This window comes from Leucoraja erinacea, chromosome 24 (genome assembly GCF_028641065.1).
Source record: "Leucoraja erinacea ecotype New England chromosome 24, Leri_hhj_1, whole genome shotgun sequence".
NCBI lineage: Eukaryota > Metazoa > Chordata > Chondrichthyes > Rajiformes > Rajidae > Leucoraja > Leucoraja erinaceus.
The window spans coordinates 32,050,068-32,065,879 of record NC_073400.1 but is presented as its reverse complement, the minus strand read 5'-3'; the positions used below and the strand labels follow the sequence as shown (position 1 = coordinate 32,065,879).

At 44.5% G+C, this 15,812-nt stretch overlaps 1 protein-coding gene across 4 annotated transcripts in view; it reads left to right on the top strand.

The window, feature by feature from the left end:
- The first annotated feature begins 3,322 nt into the window (after nucleotides 1-3,322).
- LOC129708930 (cleavage and polyadenylation specificity factor subunit 6-like) overlaps nucleotides 3,323-15,812 on the top strand; it is a 33,918-nt gene continuing 21,428 nt past the window's right edge. For all 4 annotated transcript variants that reach the window (XM_055655002.1, XM_055655001.1, XM_055655000.1 and 1 more), the window contains exons 1-6: nucleotides 3,323-3,456; nucleotides 6,247-6,486; nucleotides 9,062-9,165; nucleotides 9,434-9,579; nucleotides 14,026-14,130; nucleotides 14,902-15,217. In XM_055655002.1, the coding sequence (XP_055510977.1) occupies nucleotides 3,358-3,456; nucleotides 6,247-6,486; nucleotides 9,062-9,165; nucleotides 9,434-9,579; nucleotides 14,026-14,130; nucleotides 14,902-15,217 (1,010 nt within the window). In that variant the 5' untranslated portion in view covers nucleotides 3,323-3,357. The remainder of the gene's footprint in view (nucleotides 3,457-6,246; nucleotides 6,487-9,061; nucleotides 9,166-9,433; nucleotides 9,580-14,025; nucleotides 14,131-14,901; nucleotides 15,218-15,812) is intronic.

Genomic DNA, 15,812 nt, shown 5'->3' with positions numbered 1-15,812 from the left:
CGCAATGTTTAAGAAACATTTAGACAGGAACATGGATAGGGCCAAATGGTGGGACTAGTGTAGACGAGGCATGGTGATCGGCATGGGCAAGTTGTGCTGAAGGGCCTGTTTCCACATTGTAGATGACTCCATAACTACTCCAAGGTTTCTGTTCAACACTTCCCTGGATCCTGCCTTGGAAGTTGAAGAATACAATGTTCATACCATTTGGCTGTAAACTCCCCACACAAAATGTAAGGTGACATTCAGGTGGCCTCACTCTGACAATGAAGGAGGCCAAGGACATAATGGAAGGGGAATTAAAATAGTTAGCAACTGCAAGATTCATCATGCATTGTTGGACAGAATGCAAGTATTTGGCTAAAAGGTCATTGGGTCTCTGCTGACATAAAGGAAGCTACTACATGTAGATGAGATTTGAAGAGGTGCATAGGGACAGGTGTTACATCTCCTGCAGTTGCGGGGAAAGTACTTAGAGAAGGGGTGGGTTGGGTAGGATGAGTGAAGCAAGGAGTTGCAGAGGGAGTGGTCTCCGCGGAAACCTGTCATGACGGGAAGATATGACGTGGTGGGATCACGTTGCAGGTAGCAGAATTGAAGAGAATATGTTGGATATGATATGGTAGAACTTTATTTATCACATGGGGGAAATTGGTCTGCCAACAGTCATATCACAACAAAATACATGAAATTAAAGTGACGAGTGGAAAGTCCAGGATTGGGGATGTGCAAAGATTGGAGGAAGGAGGGGGAAGTCAGTCTACCCCACGACAGAAGGAGGAGGAGTTGTACAGTTTGATAGCCACAGGGAAAAAGGATCTCCTGTGGCATTCTGTGCTGCATCTTGGTGGAACCAGTCTGTCGCTGAAGGCGCTCCTCAGGTTGACCAGTGTGTCATGGACGGGGTGAGCTGTATTGTCCAGGATGCTCTGCAGTTTGAGGAGTATCCTACGCTTGAAGACCACCTCCCTTGAATCTAACTCCACCCCCAAGACGGAACCAGCCTTCCTGGTGAGCTTGTTAATCCTGTTGGCGTCGCCCTGCTGCCCCAGCACACGGCAGTGAAGATGGCACTGGCCACCACCGATTAATAGAACTTCTGGAGGATCTTTCTGCAGACCTAGAAAGAGCGGAGCCTCCTCAGAACGTACAGACAGCTCTATCCCTTCTTACACAGCGTTCTTGGACCAGTCTAATTTACTGTCCAGATAAACACCAAGGTATTTTTATTCCTTGATAAACAGCACATTCACACCCTCAAAAGAGAAATGTTGAGGGTGAGGTCTGACAGGCGGACGAAAATGTTAGGCTAGGGGGACTGATTGGGTCTCCGCTCAAGGAGAAAGAGGTGGTCTAAGTGGAATTGAGTTTAGCGTGCAAGGAGGTGGTCAAGCTAACTGTGGGAGTCAGTGGGTATATAGTAGACCCTCAGTGGGTATATAGTACACTATATACCTCAGTGGGTATATAGTAGTCTTCCCCCTGCAAATGAGAAAAGGGATTAAATAATGGGAGTTAAGTCAGTAGTCTGTCCCCTGCGAAGGGGAACAGTAACTGTGGGTAGGAAGAAACTACAGATATGTTGGAAGGAACTGCTGATGCTCGTTTGCACCGAAGATAGACACAAGTCTCAGAGGGACAGGCAGCATCTCTGGAGAGAATGGATGTTTTTGGGTTGACCCAAAATGTCACCCATTCCTCTCTAGAGATGCTGCCTGTCCCTCTGAGGTAACTGCGGGTGTCAGTGGTTTTATAGATGAGATGCCATTTGATATCTGTCCCCTGGGAGTCAGTTGACAGTCAACCTGCAGTGTTGGGGACAGAGATCAGCAAAGGGGATAGAGGTGTCAGAGAAAATCCAGGTGGATTTGAGGATGGCGTGGGAGTTGGCTGTCAAATTGATTTATCGCTCAACATTGAGGAGTGAGGTTGTGAAGCCCAGGCCACAGCTGGTCCGGGAGCCTCACAGCATCCAGTCGGGTGGGTCTGACCCCAACCACCGCTTGTCCCGCCCGCCCTTCGCTCACAATGTCCCACCTCGTTGTTTCCTCAGCTCGTCTCTTCTCTCCCCCACCCCGCTCGCTCCCTCCCACCCACCCACCCACTGCCAGCGGGCACCGGCCGCTCGTCTCTCCTCTTCCTCACTACCTCCTCCTTTCCTTTCCTCCTCCCCCCCCTTTCCTTCCTCCCTCCCCCCTTTCCTTCCCCCCCCCCCTTTCCCTTCCTCCCTCCCCCCCCCCCCCCCCTTCCTCCCTCCCTCCCCACCCCGCTCTGTCCCTCCCCTCCCACCGCCACCGGGCACCGGCCGCTCGTGTCTCTCCTCCTCCTCCTCCCGCTCCTCGACGGCCGGCGGACAACCACTACTCCCGCCAAAACGCGGCGCGTGCGCAGAGCCGGCGGGACGCGCACACACCCTGTGCCGCGCATGCGCAGCGGCGGCTGGTAGGAAAATGGCGGCGTCTACAGCAACACGGCAACTGGTCGACAGCTGTAATAAAAAAAACAACTCCGAGACCATTCGGCCCTTCGAGCCAGCGCCGCCATTCAACACGATTGATTGATAGAATTTATTGCCACACAACCAGGGTCGGTGGAATTTTGGGTTGTCAGCAGCGGTACAATAATAAAGAACACACAACCACAATAAAAATATAACACATTCAGACTAAGACTTTGCCTCCATCACAGTGAGGATGTGCTTGGTGAACTCACTGTGGTGGATGTTTAATTTGTGTTTATTGTATGTTTTGTTATTATTGATTCTGTGTATGACTGCAGGCAACATAATTTCGTTCAGACCGAATCAGTCTGAAGAAGGGTTTCGGCCCGAAACGTTGCCTATTTCCTTCGCTCCATAGATGCTGCTGCCGCACTCCGCTTTTTTGTCTCCAGATTTTTTTGTGTGAGTTCCTTCTTCTTGTACTGGATCTCTTGGGGGGGGGAGATATCGAGCATGCAGTGGAGAGGCTGAAAAGCTTCCTTTTTTTTGGCTGCTTAAACAGTCATGCACTCAGTCACTGATGTGACTCTGCGGTTTACGGACACTGTAATTATGGCACTGGTGTCAGCGGGGTCTATTTGTGTTATGAATGTTTACTGTGGCTGCATTGTGAAACGGCTTTTCGTTTGGACCTCCAGGGGTCCAAATGACAATTAAATTGACTCTTGACTCTTGACTCTTGTGTACCCTCGATTTTCCAGCACCTGCAGTTCCTTCTTGAGTACCAAAGATCCTTTGCTTAGTACTAGACTAGTTTGTCGAGGCAGGGCTGTTGTGCGGCTGCAGTGCCGCTGGGCGCCACAGAGGGCGCAGCCGGGGGCGGGGGGCGGGGCGGAGCGCGGCGCCCGCGCGGCACCATGGGCTGTGGTAAAATGGCGGTGCGCACGAACATGGCCGGCCAGGCGCTACGCGACTTGCTGGATGCGGAGAGCGCGGAGGCCGCCAGCTCTGAGCAGGTACCTCGGTGCCGGCGGGCCACCCGGGGAGATGCCTGAGATGCGTGGGGGAGAAATCCGGCGCTGGGTTGTAACTGGGGGCGCCGTTGCTGTGGGGCCGGGCCGGGCTGGGCTGGGCTGGGCTGGGCCCGAGGGTGGGAACCCGGGACACAGCCGCTCGGTGAGGAGCTGTCCGACCCAAAGATCTTAGAAAACAGGCTTTCTAGTTTCTTTGGTCTGAGCTGCCGCCGCTCCCCCCCCCCCTCGAGATTTCCCTTTTTACACATAACATTCTGTGGCCAAACATCCTGCACAATCTAAAGGTTGGGCTGTAAACAAATAATTAACCATTCGGTGCTTTTAAAGATACAAAAAAAAAATGCGGTGCTGGAGTCTTGATCAGAAGAAAGTGTTGGAGGAACTCAGCGGGTCAGGCAGCATTTGTGGATGGAACGGGCAGACCTTGTCTTGGGTCGGGACCCTTCTTCAGAATGTTTTTATTTTAGAAGATAAAAAAAACAAAGTGTAGTCTGTCTATTCCCTCCACAGATGCTGCCTGACCCTCCGAGTTCCTCCATCACTTTGTGTTTTGATCAAGAGACTGAAGGTGCTAGAATCTGGAGCAACAAACAACCCACTGCAGGAACCCGGTGGGTCGAACAGCATCTGTGGGAGGGGAAAATAACTCTCCACATTTCAGGTCAAGACCCTGCATCGCGACTCGCAATGTCGATTGTGTCTCCCTCTTCCCCTGCCCCGTATGTTCAACCTGCTGAGTTCCTCCAGCAGTTCTCTTTTGCTTGATAACTTTTTAATGGGCTTTAAATGCTGTTCTTAGTGTTCCTGATATTTATCACTGCTTATACTGACTTATTTCTTAAATAACTGAATAGGAAGTCATTCTACAATTATTAAACCATCATAGTGCTGAGTGATGCTCTACGTAGAGCGTTTCATCGTATCACATCCTGATCCAGAAATTAATGTAAGGGGGAGATGTGATCAATTGGAACCCTGGAGTGTTATGCTACTCAAATTAAAACAAATGCTGGAAACACTCCACTGGGCAGGTGTAATGAAAAACAGTTAATGATTCAGAACTGCTCTATTTCAAGGCAATCGTTTAAAAAATCAAAATAAACACCAGCTGGTTATTGTGTAGGTGAGCTTTTAATGTAGTAGCATGTGATTACTACTGGAAAACCCTCGTCCTATTACCCAAACAGTCTCAACTTCATTGTCCACAACTAAATATGTCAGAATATAGTTGACTTTTTAATACGTGGGAAGGACGTATAGAAAGGGGTTTCTTCAAGTGGATGCTAACTTAATCATAAGTACCCTCTAGCCGTTGTTATTTATTCTACCCATCTGCTAATAAACCCCCCTCACCTGTATCTTTCCAGCTTTCTCCCCACTCCTACAATCAGTCTGAAGCAAGGTCCTGATGCAAAATATTGCCTTTCCATATCCCTCCATGCTGAGATACTCTGGCACTTTGTATTTTCTGCAGTTGTGTGTTTGTTTCAGCTTTGAAATTGGCATTCTGTAAAAGCTTCAAGTTTTAAAAATAGTGCTCCTCCCCCAATTTGCAAGCTTTATGAATTCTTCATTGTGATTGCCTACTGATCACTTCGCCCAACACCTCCGCTCGGTTCGCAATAACCAATCTGATCTCCTGGTGGCTCAGCACTTCAACTCCCCCTCCCATTCCGAATTCGACCTTTCTGTCCTGGTCCTCCTCCATGGTCAGAGTGAGGCCCACCGTAAATTGGAGGAGCATATTTCTCATACTATATTTAAGAGGGAGTTAGATGTGGCCCTTGTGGCTAAAGGGATCGGGGGGAATGGAGAGAAGGCAGGTACAGGATACTAAGTTGGATGATCAGCCATGATCATATTGAATGCAGGCTCGAAGGGCCGAATGGCCTACTACTGCACCTATTTTCTATGTTTCTATACTTCGCTTGGGCAGTTTACACCCCAGCTGTATGAACATTGACTTCTCCAATTTCAGGTGGTCCCTGCTTTCTCCTCCCCTTTTCAGCTCTCCCTCAGTCCACTGTCTCCGCCTTTTCCTTTCTTCTTCCTGCCACACCCCCCCCATCCTCACATCAGTCTGAAGAGGGGTCTCGACCTGAAACGTCGCCTATTTCCTTCGCTCCATAGATGCTGCCTCACCCGCTGAGTTTCTCCAGCATTTTTGTCCACCTGGAATTTTGTGTCTATCTTCGATTTGTGTCTATCTTCAGTTACATAGAAACATAGAAAATAGGTTCAGGAGTCGGCCATTCGGCCCCGAGCCAGTCCTGCCATTCAATATGACGTTGGCTAATCATACAAAATCAGTACACCATTGCTGCTTTCTCCCCATTCCTTCCTACACTTGGAGTTGGAATGTTAAAAAAAATGCAAACATTGCAGGATGATTGTTAATCGAGGGGCACAAGAAAGTCATTACCCCTTACACTGACACTTATGAGATGGTATAGATTTTTTTTCAGGCATGTACTAGGGCACCTCACAGTGATTTTTAAGTGTATTGATGTAGGTCTATATAATATTCACCACATAACTGAACTACTAAAACAAAATGCATACCGTAAAGGTATTTCCCTCATCGTTCCATCATTAGATGATATGAAGCAGTGCAATGGAGCAAAATGTTGTATAAAAACAGATGACAGTGAAACAATCAGGGTCCTTTTATGATAGAACATTCTAATCACAGGCATATGTATTATGGAGTTCTTTGCTGCAACTTGTGACATTAAATGTGAAGTGTTCACCATTGTATTTTTTTTTCCACAGCCACAAAATGAAAATCAGAGCCAGATGGATTTGTATGATGATTTAATCAATGATATAATAGGAGTACCTTTAAATAACGGGATCAAACCTAACATTTGTAATCTCCGGCCACAGTGCTCATCAAATAATATTACTCTAACTACTGCTCATCGATGGAAAGCAACTCCACCCAAACGTACAGGCCAGAATAAAGTTGTACTTCCTGAGAAGAAGACTTTGCTCATTGGTAATCTGACATGGGTGAGCATATTCACTACGATATTGATGTCTGTGTGGTGACGTAAAATGATGACGTATCATTAAACGCAACTTGCTTGGTGAACTGATAGTGTGGCATTGGTATATTTCTGCTTGCTCCCTGGCCAGCTATGCTTAGCATGAGGAAACTTAGTGGAAACAATTCTGACTCGATGCTTAGTGCTGTGGGTAGATGGAAACTAAAGAAATAGCTACTTTGAAAACTTAATTTACATTCAAGAATAGCTGTGAAAACTTTAGCATGGGTGCCTGCCTTGTTGTTGTGGTCCGTATCCAGTACAGCATTTGGGAGACCTAAACAGTTAAGACTTAAGCGTTCAGGGCTCATTAATATTTTCACAAAGAACTGCTGATGCTGGTTTCCAAAAAAAGTCACTACATGCTGGAGTAACTCAGCAAGTCGGGCAAATCAGAAATGTTTTTCTGGTGAGTTGGGGCAACAGTGGACTGCAGAGGAATGTAGTGCTTTATTATTATATGCTGCATGGTAGGAGTATGTAGCATGTTGTATGCGTTGCCCAATAAATATTGTTATACCAGATCTGTGAGTATGTGTGATTTACACAACAAGTAGCCACTTTAATTGGGAGTAAAATAAGCTGCTCTATGAAGAAAGTTGTCAATTTGATATTTGTTTGAAAGGACTAAATTGTTTTTAAGGCTCTTTCTTGGGTTTGGAGAGAGGGAAGATATGTTTAGTAGGATGGGGTAGGAATGATAGCAATGGGATTTGTGCTAGGTGGTATGACAGCACCTGAATAATTTGCAGCACTGGCTAGCTTTGCCCAGGAATGGTTCAATGGTCAACATTTCAGTGGGAGTAAGCTTGCATATGCTTGAGGCAGATTCTGTGGATGGGACCAGTTGAGACAGAGAAACTATTTCAAGCATTTTGCTGATAATCGTCTCACTAGATAGTCAATGGAAAGCTCAGCAGTTACAACAGTGATTTTGTTTTTAAAAAATCCAAATTTATCTTTGATGCCATGGGAAGTGTGCTAATGAGGTGTTTTGTAGCAGACACCATTTTTAGCGATATTTCAGTAATGGTTTGTGCACATTTTTCAGCCTGCTAACATCTGTGTGAATTCACCATGATTTGGAGTTGAACTGCGAATTGAACGCAGTCCAGCACATTTCTTGATGAAACTGGTGACAATCGAGACATACTCGGGCTCCATGTTCTCCGGGATTGCTACCTGACCTGTGGAGGTACTCTAGCACTTTGTGTCAATACTCATTCAGGCTGGATGAAGTGGTTTTGAATGTGTTCCAGCTCACCAGCTCGAGGCAGTTTTAGTAGTAACCATTCATCCTCTTCGACCAATGATGCATTGCTCTCTTTGTTCGCATCTTGCACTTCATTCTCTTGCTGTAAGTTGGTAGGAGCAGAGCCGACAGATGGTCAGAAGTGAGGGCCAGGGATGAAGAGAGGGGCGTAGTTGGTGGTGTGGTGGTGGTTCAGAATGCTAACACCCTGTGTGGGACAGGAGACACGTTGATGGTGGCTGGGGAGCACCTTCCTGAAGTTGGACATAAAATGTTGGAGTAACTCGGCCGGACAGGCAGCATCTCTGGGGAAAAAAGCAATGGGCTTCCTGAGGTTAGCTAGATTGAAGTTGACGACCATGATGAACAGGGCATCGGGTTTGTTTAAGAGAATTGACAACCAAGTATAATTTGTCCAGTGCCACCTTGGCGTTGGCTTGGGATGTTGTGCAACATGGATAAAAGGGGCAACGTTTTGTATAAATTTTGTATAAAGGTATAGGGAAGCAGAATTACCTATGACTATCACATCAGTGAGCCACGAAGCATTGACCAAATATTAAAACTTGCCACCTTCCCTTTTGCCTGAGGATTCTGTACAGATTGTGGACAATGGAGAAAAATGTTTCTACCTGAAACGTCACCCATTCCTTCTCTCCAGATATGCTACCTGTCCCACTGAGTTACTCCAGCTTTTTGTATCTTTGGAGAAACCCTCGGGTTGTATAGCATGGTCGGTTGAGTCAGGGGTGAGCCACACTTATGTGAAACAAAGGACACAGCATTTCTCTTGAAATAATGATGATTGACAGATTATGAGTGTTTTGACATTTCTTTGTGCTTATTTTGATTTTTGTTAGATTTTTTTTTTTGGTAGTAGATTTGGAATAGACCTGTAGCGCCTCCCGGATGGTAGGAGGGTAAACAGTCTGTGGTTGGGGTGAGAGCAGTCCTTGACGATGCTGAGCGCCCTTCGCAGACAACGCTTGCTTTGGACATACTAAATGGAGGGGAGTGAGGAACCAGTGATGCGTTGGGCAATTTTCACCACCCTCTGCAGTGCTGCTCATCCCCAATCACTACCCCGTTCCTGCCTTATCCCCATATCCCCTGACTGCTATTTTTAAGAGCCCTATCTAGCATCCAGAGAACCTGCCTCCACCGCCCTCTGAGGCAGAGAATTCCACAGACTCGCCACTCTCTGTGAGAAAAAGTGTCTCTTCGTCTGTTCTGAATGGCTTACTCCTTGTTCTTAAACTTGTTAAATTTGTATGATGATTTCTTACAGTGGACAACTGAGGAGGACCTGGCAAGCTGCATTCGCTCGGCTGGAATATGTAATGTTGATAAAATCAGATTTTATGAAGTTCCAAAAGGTGGTCAATCGAAAGGGTAAGTGAGAACTTGTACAAAAGTGCTTAGCATTAACCTTGTACCCAAATTAATTAAAACATTGGTCTGCATCTAAAAGATTTGTAATAGGGTCACTTTGGAATTTAAAAAAAATAAGAAGGGTCTCGACCTGAAACGTCACCTGTACAGGTTCTCCAGAGATGAAGTCTGACCTGCTGAGTTACTCCAGCACTTTGTGTCCTTTTGTGTATTAGCTTGCATCTGCATTTCTTTGTTTCTCCATTAAAAGTAATCATTTTCTATTTAGATTTGCCAGAGTGGATTTGACCTCGGATTGGGATGTCAACAGATTGTTGGAAATGCTTCCAAAGAAAAAGGTTCACGGGAGGGTTCCTGATGTCCGGTACCTTAACATATCAAACCGGCAGTATTTTGAAACACAGTTCATAAATGGTGAGTTGAAAAATTACTTTTGGTTGTTTGAGGGAGACTGGATTAAAGAGGATTCCGTTCCATATTTTATAGATCTTTTATGTTAACTGGGGAGGCAGCTTTACCAGGATGTCTTATTGGTTACAGAACTCCGTTCTTAGCAAACTTGGAGTGTTGTGTGAGGTTCTGGTCATAGCATGGCAGAGGGGAAGTGGAGGATTTGGAGTGGTTGCGGATGAGGTTGGCCAGGATATTGCCTGCACCACCGAATGTTGGCTGTAGGGTGACTTGAATGTTTCCTCTAGTGCATCAGAGGTTGAGGGGACGCACAAGAGTAGTTAAAAAAATTAAGTACTACCAAGTCCCACGCAAGTACACAGGTAGTACAAAGCAAAAAATACCACAGCTCAGAATTTAATGTTACACCGTCATAGTGTTAGGGCTACGACAAAAGTACAGATCTTTTAAAAGATGCTAGGGCCAACGTGAGATAGGTTGGAATATCGGCACTACACCCTTGGTTTATGTGAGAATGCTTTTGTACTCTAATAACAACGGGGAATAAGCTTTTCCTGAATTTGGTGGTATGTGCTTTCAAGCTTTCGTATCTTCTGACACACGGGAGAATGAGAAGTGGAAATGACTGGGCTGTAAATGGTCATTTCCAATGCAATGTAATGTGCAGGTGGGGAGGCAGACTGGTTTGTGTGTTGGACTGGGTTACAGCCACAATTCTGAAATTTATTTCATTCTTGGTCAGAGCTGTTGCCAAATCAAGATGCATTCTCATAGGATTCTCTCTACAGTGCAATTGTAGAAGTTGATAAGAGTCGGTTGAGATGTACCAAACTTCTTTAGTCTTCACAGTGGCGCAGCAGTAGCGTTCCTGCCTTACAGCACCAGAAGTTCTCCCTGTGACTGTGAACTTTCTCCAGGTGCTCCAGTTTGCTCCCACATTCCGAAGATGTGTATTTGGTAATGTTAATTGGGATCTGTATATTGTCCCTAGTGTGTAGGATAGAACTAGTGGGCCAAAAAGCCTATTTCCACACTGTATCTCTAAACTAAACTAAACTTCTGCAGAAGTTTGGAATATTTGTTTGGAATATAGTTGTAGAATGCTTGCTATGTTTGCCTATATCAGATACTGCTCCATCAGAACATAATGGACAAAGCACTGAGGTGCCTTTCTATGCAATACTTTATCACAGGTCAGAACAAGAACCATTGTGATATAATGGACTACATGAAACTATGACTATTAGTTTTTATTCCAATGTATTCCTTTTAGCTCCCCAAATTCCAGGTTAGAATAATGAAAGGCATAGATAGAGTGGTTGTGGAAAGGATGCTTCCACTGGTGGGAGAGTCTATGATCAGAGGTGACAGAATTAAATGGCGCTCTTTTAAAAAAGGTGAGGAAGAACTTCTTTAGTCAGAGGGCTAAACAAGTTCTTGATTAGAACATGTGTCAAGGGTTATGGGGAGAAGACAGGTAAATGGGATTAGGTGGCTGAGATCAGCCATGGGTAAATGGCGGAGTAGACTCGATGGGCTGAATGGCCTAATACTACTCCTATAGCTTGTGAAATGCTGTGGTAGAATTCTCACTCTCTGATCCAGCTCTCAGGATATCTGTCCATTAACGTGAGCACTATATCTGTATGTGTTTAACTTGCAAAACATAATAATCATGATCATAATAATCATACTTTTATTAGTCAAGTATATTTTGCAACATACGAGGAATTTGACTTGCCATACCATGAAAAACCAACAAAACACAAAAAAAACATTTTAACATGAACATCCACTACAGTGACTCCTCCACATTCCTCACTGTGGTGGAAGGTGAAAAAAAGTTAAATCCCTTCCCTTCTTTGTTCTCCTGCGGTTGCGGTCGAAGGCCTCGAGCCTTCTGTTGACGGGACGATCTTGGCTCCCGCAGCCGGCAGCGGGCCTCCGCGTTGGGGCGATCAGCTCCTGCATCAGCTCCCGGCGCCGGGCAATCGACCCCTGGTCGGGGTTGGACGAACCTTCTGCGACTTTGGAGCTTCCCGACTCGGTATCTACCCAAGACTGTGAGCTCCTCGATGGTGACATCCGCAGGCCGTGGTTGGAGCATCGATCCCAGGCAAGGGATGGACTCCGATGGTAGGTCCACATTGCCGCTGTGGGGCTCAATGTCAGTCCCGAACAAGGCCTCCAGCTCCATGGCTGATCATGGCCCACGATCAGCCATGATCACAATGAATGGCGTTGCTGGCTCGAAGGGCTGAATGGCCTCCTCCTGCACCTATTTTCTATTTTTCTATGTTTCCATGATGTTAGGCTGCAGAACGACCGGAGATACGATCCGGAAAACAATCGCAGCTCCGGCAAGGTAAGAGATTGAAAAAAGTTTCCCCCCGACCCCCTCCCCCACCCTCCACATAAAACAAACCAAAGAACATTAACACAAACTTTTAAAACACATAAAAAAAGACGAAAAGACAGACAGACGGTTGGCGAGGCTGCCATCGTGCGCCGCCCCCTGGTGGTCTATCTGAAAGTGGTAGTAATTATAAAGGGATGCGTTTAGAGATACAGCATGGAAACAGGCCCTTCGGCCCACGGAGCCACGCTGACCAATCACCCGTTCACACTAGTTCTATGTCATCCCACATTCTCATTCACACCCTGCTTATTAGGGGTAATTTACAGAGGCGAATTAATCAACAAATGCGCCAGTCTTTGGAATGTGGGAGGAAACGGGAGTATCCGGAGGAAACCCCGCATTTACAGGGAGACTCCAGACAGGCAGCACCTGAGGTCAGGATCAAACTTAGTCTCTGGCACTGAGGCAGCAGCTCCAGCAGCTACCCCACTGAGCTACCCTATGACCTGACCTAAATTCAAATAGGATGGTGAATTTTATTCCTGTGAAGCGTAACAACTGGGAATATTGTGTGATTGAGAGAAAGAACAAGAACAAGGAGTGACATTATTCAGTCATAACACCGAGGGTAAGGATTAGATTTGAATAGAGTCCTGTTAAGGAGTAAAAGTGAAAAGTCAATATTCTCTCCTTAACAGACTATTTAAACGATTAATGACGGATTGGAGCAAGTTCAGGGTAATAAATTGGAGCAGTCAAGTTTGGATTTGTATAAAGGTAGTAAACATAACCAGAATGGGAACGTGCTTTTATCGAATCTGTTTGGTTTTGGTCTTGAAAACAAGCATCGCCTAGGGGAGTTGGAGACCAGTTGATAAACAATTACCACAACGCATCTGTGCTGTAAATATGACTGGATAATGAGGACAAAGGTAAGGGGTGCTAAGTTGGAAAAATAATGAATCAGTGAGGCATGAGGACTCATTACCCAGGAAAAATGAGTAAATGTTAGTGGTGAGAGAATTGGCACTAAATTGCTGGCCAAGTGCTTCTGTTTGTTTGTTTCAGCGAGGAACCTGGCAGAGTTGTGTGCAAACTCCCACCTTCTGAGCAGCGTAGAGGCTATCTGAGCTCAGGTGGTCGCTGGAGGCACAGAACGGCTTTCAGAGCTGGCAAATCTCGACTCTCTAACCCACCCAATAAATATCTCCATGTCTAATCAAAGCCCTGTGAGGTTGGGGCCCATTGAATATCTGGAACTGCCTCTTGCCTTCAGTTTCATTTGTACCATTTGTTTAAATAGAATGAGTAGTTTTGAAGAAAAAAACACATTTTGCATTTTAAATGCAAAATATTATAGATATGCCCCAAGATGAAGAAAGTTCTCGACCTGAAACGCCCCCCCCCATTCCTTCTCTCCAGAGATGCTGCCTGTCCCGCTGAGTTACTACTCCAGCATTTTGTGTCTATCATTGCCCAAAGATTAAATTGAGATCTGATTGAAATGCTTAATTGATGGGTTATTTTTGGAGTAAACATTGAATTTTTTCTCAGCATAATTTAGACAGAGTATTTTAAGTGAAAACTAGCCTAAAGAGAGAACGAGAAAATGGACAGAAGGACAGGTCAGCAGGTCAGGCAGCATCTCTGAAGAACATGGATAGGTGATGCTTCGGGTCGAGATCCTTCTTCAGACTGACCTGTTGACTTAGTTGTGTCAATATCCATGTAATTTATGCATATGAGCTGTACTCACACTCGCACATATAATTATGTAAATCGGGTCAGTGACCTTTGACTTGGAAATAAATCGTTCCTGACTTTGATTCCAATACGAGTGTGACATGAGCCATCTTTCACCGTCTAATATGTGCAAGTTTTACCTATATCGTAAGCAGACACATATCAAAACATTAGTCCAGCATTGTGTCCTTTTATGTACTAATCGGCATTTGCAATTCTTTGTTTTTACAACGAGAAAGTGGAGTTCATTTTGGATTGCTAGTTTTAATACTTGGAAATTAGTAAATTATTGCATTGCATCTGTCCACTGCAAATGTTAAATCAGCACAATATTCTTTGTCTTGCAGCAATGGAAAAATCCAAGTTGCATTCAGCAGAGAATGACATTTTTGAAGGTTATGACGGAAATGACAACGAATCTGCATTTGATTCTTCAAAAGAGATGGTTCAAGGTGTGTTTAACCCTACCTGCAACTGATGTATGCTACCTTGCATGACCAAGCTTAACATTTTCATCTGTTTTGATTACATTTTGCTCTTCTCTCGAAGATATTGTTGGGTTTGGGTTCAACAAGTTGTGGGTTTCCTCCATCACATTACCTGGAGGTCATTATTTTGATTATCAGCATTTACTATGGGTTTTATTGGCATGCTGTTAATACACATGCTATAAAGTGCAAATAATCCTTTTCCCTACCACCTTTACGTCATTAGCCATATTCCTGGCTATTTCGTCTATAACCATAAATGGAATTATATTTTAAATTTTAACCATTTGTTTAACAACGGCTTAGCTTTTGGTGGCTTTAATTTCAATGAAGTGTTTTTAATGGTTCCACTAATGGGCCCAGCTTGTACCTGAGGAAAAATGAATTAATTTCTTTGTAAACTAAAGAAGTGATGGCATTGGGTATGTTTGTCATTGTGCTGGATTAATTGGTGGATGTTGGGTGTTTTGATCAACTGAGATGTTTATTTGATGATTTGGGGATTTATGTACGATATCCATATTCATCTGAAACCTGGAACATTTCCATACACTAGAAAGATCTCGCAAATTTCTTTATCCAAAGTCTGGGTGAAAAATGATTAACTATTTGAGGTTATATTTAGTTCACTTTTTATATAGATCCTGCAAAACATTTTCTTTGAGAAAGAATAGATTTCACTGCAGATCTAGCATAATTGCATGGTGTCACATTAACATTTCTTTTCAATGACAGATGATCCTACGGTTGAAGACCAAATCCTTTCACCTTTCGTGCAGCCGATGGGTTCACCCATTGACCACAGACTCCAACCTGGTTCTACTATTTCTCCAAACTTTGTGATGCAAGATTTCATTTCGCTGGGCGTTTCTACTCCTGGGAACCCAGCCCTAGGTATTGGTGAATACAGACACATTCAGACATTGCAAACGGTTTGTGGAGTTCCTGCAACCTTCTATCCACCATTCATCACCAGCCTCTCTGCTATGGAGCACCAGAAACCCCCACCTATGTTTAATCCATGCTATCAAGATTACAGAATACCTGGAAGGTGAGAATTTGCAAATTTATCTATTTAAGTTCAAAATCTTTTTGCACAATTGGTTTAATTGAATTAATTTCATTTAATAGAGAACTGTGGTACTTTTAAAGATTGTTAAGCAATTACAAAGCCACTCCCTGTTCAGGTAACATGGTTATTTTTGCATAAACATTGGCTTTACAGGTTGTGACATTGTAAAAATGACTTTTATTCTTGCATATTTCTCTTGTTTATTCGGGGATGTGGGCTTCACAACTGAGGCAGCATTTAATTGTTCATCTATAATTTTCCTTTTGTTAAGATGAATATATTTTGTAAATCACAAAGTGTACCTAGAGCATGTTTTCAATAGTTGATTCAGTATTTTGCAGATTTGATTGAAGGATACAGCATGGAAATGCCCTTCAGCCCATTGAGTCCACGACTCCCATCGATCACCCATTCACACTGGTTCTATGTTATCCCACTTTCACATTCACTCCTTACACATAAGGCAATTTACAAAGGCCAATCAACATACAAACTTGTACGTCTTGGGATGGAGGAGGAAACCGGATAGAGCACCTGTGAGAAACTCGCTAAACCAAAGTTCAATCATTGCACA